Source organism: Myotis davidii, unplaced genomic scaffold, assembly GCF_000327345.1.
Source record: "Myotis davidii unplaced genomic scaffold, ASM32734v1 scaffold964, whole genome shotgun sequence".
In the NCBI taxonomy this organism is placed as follows: Eukaryota; Metazoa; Chordata; class Mammalia; order Chiroptera; family Vespertilionidae; genus Myotis; species Myotis davidii.
The window spans coordinates 1,754,687-1,762,927 of NW_006298351.1; the positions used below are offsets into that span (position 1 = coordinate 1,754,687).

General features: G+C 33.9%; 1 protein-coding gene across 1 annotated transcript in view; it reads right to left on the reverse strand.

Moving 5' to 3' along the window:
- The window catches only part of RAB14 (RAB14, member RAS oncogene family), a 23,307-nt gene that overhangs the window by 7,119 nt on the left and 7,947 nt on the right, over window positions 1–8,241 (reverse strand). Inside the window, exons 2-4 of the mRNA XM_006773997.2 lie at window positions 7,108–7,166; window positions 5,464–5,517; window positions 3,958–4,135 (exon numbers count right to left, since the gene is read on the reverse strand). Coding sequence (XP_006774060.1) covers window positions 3,958–4,135; window positions 5,464–5,517; window positions 7,108–7,159 — 284 coding nt within the window. The 5' untranslated portion in view covers window positions 7,160–7,166. The remainder of the gene's footprint in view (window positions 1–3,957; window positions 4,136–5,463; window positions 5,518–7,107; window positions 7,167–8,241) is intronic.

An 8,241-nucleotide genomic window follows, 5' to 3' on the forward strand; every position in this document is an offset into this window, starting at 1 on the left:
GCAGAAAAAAAGAAACTTCAATAAGTATTTAAAATATAGACTTTAATCAACAGATCCTAAAAAAGTATTTTTGCTTTGACTAGATTGTAACCCTAAAGAACAACAGTTACAGAATGCAAACACATACAATACACTGGTATAAAATTCACCTTTCTAGGGAAGGGATTAGATGTACAAATTGCCATCTATAAAAACAGTCATGAGGATATAAAGTACAGAATCGGGAATATATATTCTAATAATTGTATGGTGTCAGATAGGTACTAGACAAATTGAGGTGATCACCTTTTAAATTACAGAAAGGTCTAATGCAGCGGTTCTCAACCTGTGGGTCGCGACCCCTCTGGGGGTCGAACGGCCCTTTCACAGGGGTCGCCTAAGATCATCCTGCATATCAGATATTTATGTTACGATTCAGAACAGTAGCAACATTACAGTTATGAAGTAGCAATGAAAATAATTTTATGGTTGGGGGGTCACCACAATATGAGGAACTGTATTTAAAAGGCCAGAAGGTTGAGAACCACTGGTCTAATCACTATGTTGTACACCTGAAACTAATATTGTTATGTCAACTGTATTTGAAAATTTAAAAATTATTAAAAATTAAAATCCACCTTTCCTTAAAGAATAAGCTAATTAGAGCAGCATTAAAAACTGGCTTTAAAGCCCTGGCTGGTATGTTCAGTGGTTAGAGCGTTGGCCTGCTGACCAAACGGTCTTGGGGTCAATTTCTGGTCAAGGGCACATGCCTGGGTTGCAAGTTGGATCTCAGGCCCCAGGAGGCAACCAATCGATGTCTTTCTCACATCGGTGTTTGTTTCTCTCTCTCTCTTCCTCCCTTTCTCTCTCTCTAAAAATCAATTGGAAAATATATCCTCGGGAGAGGATTAACAAAAAATAAAAACTGGCTTAAAAAAAAAAAGGCACTGAATACATGTCACTAGAAATTCAAGTCCCCAGATATGAGAATGTGAGTTTATCCTAACTCCGTACTCTTATTCATCAACAGCTAAATCATTCTGGGATTCAAACTACCCTATTTGTCCACTTTCTACAAGCATGAGTTTAAAAATTCATAGCCTCATTTGCACTAGCCAAGAAAGCCCTGAAAGAGCAAGCAAACCCAAATAACTTACAATATTATGGAGTATAACATTAAGCAGACATTACCAAAGGGGTCAAAATAATAAAAATTTTAAAGGTTAAAAATATTTTTGATTTATACAGATTCACAGAACATTAATCCATCTTACTCATTTAACAGGTGAGGAAACAGAAGCCCCCAATGATTTAAATGATTTCAGAGCCAGGCCTAGGACCTTTATACACACTGAGTCCTCAAAGTGTTTCAAGTTTAGCCCTGTGAATAGTATATTCCATAATATCCAGTTGCCAGCGCTCATTTGAAATTCAATATTCAAAACATTTAATTCTTTCCTAGTGGAACTGAAAGGAACTCCTTGCTCAGACTCTATTTTTACTGTGCTATATCATATACACAAATTACCACTTAAATGTACAAAAAAGCCACATAAATAAAAATAACTTTTCCCAGTGTTTTAAAAATTTTAATAGTCAAATATTTTTTAAAAGCACAAGCTTTATCACTGCTCAATATTTGTAGTACCAACATACCTTGCTTTTACACAAAAAATGTATCTTACTTCGTGCATAAAACCTTAAATCACAGCTCCAAAACATTTATACTGATTTTGATGAATATTAAATTGTCAACGCTGGCAGAAACAGTGAATTACAAACTGGCACCACTTTAGTAAAAAGAAAAATCTACACATCCTTTGTAAGTGGTATCAAGATTATGAAAACCATACTATTTACATGTACCATATAACTTCTGCTCATTGATCTGGTAATTGTTTCATTAATTTAAAATTCACAATCATAATTTCAAATCTATAAATACAGTATCATCCAAATATTCATTATGTGGTGGCATTAGAGCTAAAAAAAAAAGTGCTAAAATATCCCTAACTTTGTCATGGATGTTAGATTATCAAACAATTGATAGAGCCATACAAACTACCATGATAAGCTATGCTATCAATTTAGGAATGTACCCTGTAACGATGAGAGTTAATGCCAAGAATAAAAGTATTATTAAAGCAGGAACTTCTAAGTTCGCAAAATGTCAAGGATTTATAGAAAAAAATCTGGGTGGAGGAAGGGGAGGAAATACTGTCATGGTTGCAACATCAATGTCACTGTGAAGTATCAGTGAGTCAAGAAAATACCTATCTAAAGCCTAAAGTACTTTTATCAGTAAACAGTTTTATTGGGATATAATGAACATACTATAAAGCTCAACCTTTTAAGGTATACAATATAGTGGTCTCAAAAATATTCACAAAGCTGTGCAATGATCACTACTTTCTAATTCCAGAACATTTTCATGATGAAAAAAAGAAACCCCATGCCCATTAGCACTCACTCCCCATCCTCTAGCAATCTCCTTTGTCTCTACACATTGGCCTAGTACGGGTATTTCATATAAATGGAATCATACATGTGGCCTTTGTTTCTGGCTTCTTTAACTTAGCAAAATGTTTTCTAGGTTCAGCCACTGAATAGCATGTATCAATGTTTCTTTCCTTCTAATGATTGAATTTTATTCCATTGTATGCATATACTACATCTATTCATCCATACATTCATTAGAGATGGACATGTGGATTGTTTCTAGCAGAAGTACTTTTGATCACTTAAACAGACACACATACCAAAAGCATTTACTATGCTTAAAAGGTAAGTTTAAAAGCAAAGCATATAGGCATCAAATCATCACACTATATGCCTTATACAATGTTATATGTCAATTATGTCTCTATAAAGCTGGGGGAAAAAGACACATACACCAAAAAGACAAACTACCACTCTATACATTGATATACTGTAAGCACATAAACAATATTTAAATTTTATATCAATTCATGGAGTTTTTAATTATGTGAAGTCTTTGGGAATGCATCTCTCACGAAAAGATGTCCTGTACAGATGGCCAAGTTTTTAAATAGTCTTTCCACAAAACTATTTACATCTCTGCCTGGCTATATAGAGCCATTAAGGTTGTTTCACTCTGTTTTAAGCCTGAAATCATCCAAGCCTAGGAAACAGCAAAAAGCATTTCCCAAAGGAAAATATGCTTGAAAGTCTAATTATCACTTGGTCCCACTCACTGGTTCCTACCCCACCACCCAAAGTCAGAGTCACAATGCTTTAGACTGACACTTTGCATTAATGTGAAAGGTGATTCAGTTCATTTTCTAACTTATAGTAGACAAACAGAGTTTAATGAAGTGGCATAATTTTCCATGTTTTCCAAAGTCAAACATCCATGGTCCAATTCTGTTACTTTGTATAAAGTGCTTTGACTTTCCAGAAACAGTTAATTTGAAATAAATTTAATCTCACTGCCTAAAGTACTATAAGCCACTTCAGTTCATTTTAGGACAAAAAATAATTAAATGCTCAAACACCTTCATACGCAAGTGTAAGAACTTTTTATAATCTATCATGTTGGATTAGCAAAACTACTTAATTTCTTGCTTGGCCTTATTTTGAAGAAGTGTAAACTTTAACACTAGAGACTAACTCCTCAAGACTTGATTGCTTTCTACTGAAGTGAAAAGAACAAAGTTTGGTATAAAATATTATTTCACCTCAAATAATTCAACTGATGCTGCTTTTCAGAATAGTATTCTTCTGTCAGCTCCACCAGCATCTCCTAAAGTTTTTCTTCAGTCATACCCACTTTCAGCAAAGGAAATTAACACATTATGTCAAGTCTTAAACAGCAATTTAGAGAAGAAACCATAAAACCCAAGTAAGCACATTTATAGTCACACAATTATAAACTAAGAAATATTTAAATCAATAAAAAAGAAACCATACTGCCTAAGGTAGTTTTTCTTCCTAGTATGAAGGAAAATTTCTTACCTAGTGATATCATACACCATAAGCGCTCCTGCAGCTCCTCTGTAGTAGCTTCGTGTAACAGCCCTAAACCTCTCCTGTCCTGCTGTATCCCATATCTGCAGTTTGATTTTTTGGCCACTAACTTCAATTATTCTTGTACCAAATTCAACACCAATTGTATGAGGACAATCGGCCATAACTGTTAGGGAGGAAAAGAAATATAATATAACATCCCAACTTCAAGAAAGTTTCAAGTTAATACCAGTGGGGAGGAAAAAAACCCACTGGATAATCAAATAACTTAGTACTGCTTATAGGCTATAAACAGACTAAAGCTTGCATATCTCTATATATAAAAGCCTATGTGAACTTTATGACTGAACGGCCAGTAGCTATGACGCACACTGACCACCAGGGGACAGATGCTCAACGCAGGAGCTTCCCCGTGGTGGTCAGTGCACTCCCACAGCCAATCTCCTGCGGTTCCTCACCCTGGCCGGCCCCAATCAGCTCCGAACACTGGCCAGGTTGAGGGACCCCACCTGTGCACGAATTCGTGCACCCAGCCTCTAGTAAATAATAAATAAACCAGAAAAAACCCAGAAAAAGACATTGACATGGACTAGAACAGGGGTCAGAAAACTTCTGTAAAGGACTAGATAATAAATATTTTAAATTTAAAAATAAAGATTATAATAAGCTTTTTAAAATACCAATGTTATATTATTTATCCCTCGGACAATCCTTACATATAACAAATCAATCAATGGTCTTAGAACTCTAATTAAGATTAGTCAACCAAATTTTTATCCTGGAAAATATACCAATATCTCAAAATCACCACATTTAATATGTTTATAGTTCTATATTGGCAAGTTATATATGTCTAATCCAATACAACAAATTTATTAGTCCTTATAATGAGACCGCTGGAAATCTAAAACTACTATTGTCTGGTACAAGAATACACAGACCAATGGATACTTCATAAAATATTGTATTATGGGAAAAAAAAGCCACAGAAATTATTTCAACTATATGGAAACAATTTCAACTATATTAGCTATTAGTTACATAAAATAAAATGGCCCCTCACATATCACCCAAGTCAGAGTTGTACTTTGAATCTTAAGTCATCAATGCAGGTAAGATTCCATTTTAAGTATTTCCAATCTATTATTATATAGTTAACAAATGATACATGTAGCAAAATTCCCGTAATAATTTCTATAATGAAAGTCTGAGAATAAAAATATTTAAATTTGACATTACAGTATACATTTTTAAAAATTAAGTTTTACCATAAAAAAGTCTCAAGTGAATCAAAATATATATGATATATAAAAATTAACATTGTATATGTCGGCATATTTCATTTTATCTGCACCTATTTAAAAATAGAATCATTCCCTAAAGACAAAAGTGCATATGTTCAAATGCATAGAGTACACTGAAAATGACACTTTAAAAGGTAGAAAAGTGACAATAAATAATTAACTAATATTTCACCTTACATTTTAAACTTACATTTTTTTTCTGTAAATTGATGAAGCAAGCAAGATTTTCCTACTCCCATGTCCCCTGTTTAAAAAAAAAGTTTCAAGTGGCAATTACATTTCTCAATTTTACACTCATAATTATATACAATAACTGCTATACCCCTTAAAATATCACAAATTTCTAGACACTTAGAAAAGTTGCATTTCCCTAATTTATAATGACTTTAAAAATCCTACAGGTCAGTTTTCACTGAGATGTACAAATTCACTATTCCCAACTTTCGGCAGTAATAGAGTCTGGTTATAAATTATGTTACTAGCCACCAGCTGGAAAGTGTGGGTTTTTAAAATTTTTTGTTGCTGTTAATCCTCACCAGATAATATTTTTTTCCATTGATTTTGAGAGAGGGAGGGAGGGTAGGAGGGAGGGACAAGAATGTGAGAGACACACATGAATTGAGTGCCTCCTGGGCCTGGGATCCAACCTGCAACCCAGCTACATGCTCTTGACCAGGAATCAAACCCAAGATCCTTGGGTCAGCAGGCCAATACTCTAACCACTGAAAAACACCAGTCAGGGCATAAAGTGCTTTTTTAAAAAATATATATATTTTATTGTTTTTTTACAGAGAGGAAGGGAAAGGGATAGAGAGTTAGAAACATCAATGAGAGAAAAACATCGATCAGCTGCCTTCTGCACACCCCCTACTAGGGATGTGCCTGCAACCAAGGTGCATGCCCTTGACCAGAATTGAACCTGGGACCCTTCAGTCTGCAGGCCCACGCTCTATCCACTGAGCCAAACTGGTTAGGGCAGAAAGTGCTTTAACAGAGAAATTGTTCTAATCGTATTTTTTACTTTGAGCTGATTCAAAGTTTTATATTGTTCTTTCTCTTTCTTAACCATGCATAAAAGCAACAGACTCCTAGGAGTGACAAATAGGGCAGCAGCATGTAATCAGCAGAAATGAGTTTTTGAAGCCTGATTCACTAGATCCTATCTTATCTCAAATTTTGTTTTTTTGCAAAATTCCACAAAAGAATATACACTATATGAAAACCATAATAGAACAAGTGTCACCTCTGTACTACAGCAATTTAACCTTTGGTGAAGGAAGCATTCCACTATAGTCATTTAAGATCAACATTAAACCAAACTGTTCTCATGTGAAGAATTAACTGAAAAGTATATGTACTTTCAACTCTGCTCTTACAACTATATTTGGATAAAAGCATGGTCTTTCAATTTGAGTAAAATCATCTAGAAACTTAAGGGAAAAACCATCAATATTATATTTTATGTGTATTAAACAATTGTTCTGAATCAATGTTTGGAATCCAAAAATTGGACTCTGAGTGCTTTTATGATATTTTTGGAATGTATCAGCACTCCTAGGAAATTAATTTCTTTTCCAGTATTAACAAGCTTTCAGGTTTCTCCCAAAACAATCAAGATCACTTACTTAGACCAAGATACACTGTTCTACATAAGAATCCAGAGCCACAAAGCACAGAGTCCATTGTTAATGCAACTATAAATCTCAAAGGAGTTTGAATTTTGCACTGAGAAAGTCATCCACTTCTTCTGGAGTGATATGTTAAGTATTAGTATATAAATATTTTGTATATTAACCATCTTTGGAGAACAAGAGTGTACGTTAAATAAACTTACCAATAATAATATATTTAAAGATGTAAGAGTAGTTGTATGGTGCAGTTGCCATGGTGGCACTAAAAACAAAGAAAACTGTGTTACTTCAGTAGAAAAGTATACATAAGTTATTCAAGTTGATAATTGCTATCCTTTAAAGGTACATAAAATAAAGCACACTGATTATAAACAAAATGTTGGTTACAGTAATTTGGAATAAAACTGCATTTCCCAAACTGATCAAATGCACAGATTTCTATGAATGAACACCGCTTTAACATTCTCATGTATTATCAATAGAAATATAAGAAACCATTACATCAAAACAATTCTAATATTTCACATTAGGAAATATTTAATAACATGTTATCTAGAAAACGTTAAACAAGGAAATATTTATAAATTTGAGTTAACTATCATTATAAATAGTCCTCCTCTTTAAGACCCATCCCTATTACTGGTCAAGTAACTTAATGATAGCCTACTTGTTCAGAACTCGCTGATTTTTAAAACAGAATCTTTTTTTTAAAGTAACCACTAACTTATAAACACAGTGTAACATTTTTATTCCACTATAAATTAATGGTTAGCATAGTATCCAAAGAAAGAGCAAATCATTATTTCCAAACCAAATTAATGTCAGATTTATATTGAACCATATGAAACTGTTCTTGTAGATTTTTTTTAAGTCAATCATTGGCAATTTCATATGGTTCAACCTAATGTAGGATTTAAAGATCAACAATATATCAAATGTCTGCTATGTACTATTTTAGGAGCTGAGAGAAATAATGGCATAAAACATTACTTGTGGTTGTAAAATTTGCAAGTTTATGTATCAGAATATATTTCAAAAGATCACAGCCCATGCCGGGAGCCGGTCCATCCTTGCTGTTTCAAAGGACCTGGCATATATGGCATACTGTTCTTAATATGTTTGCTCACCTTCTTGGCACTATGTGTTTTAACCAAGGTCACCTCTCCGAGAAAGGTTGTTTCCCCAGGTAGAGATTTTCCCCTGAAGTTAGGGAGGGAATAAAACCCCTTCACTAAGTGCCAGGCGGGTAATTAATCTCTTTAACTACAAACAATCATGCTTAAACTACATAATCTTTACTCCCTGGAATGGAGATAAGAAACACCCTAACCTTTGGC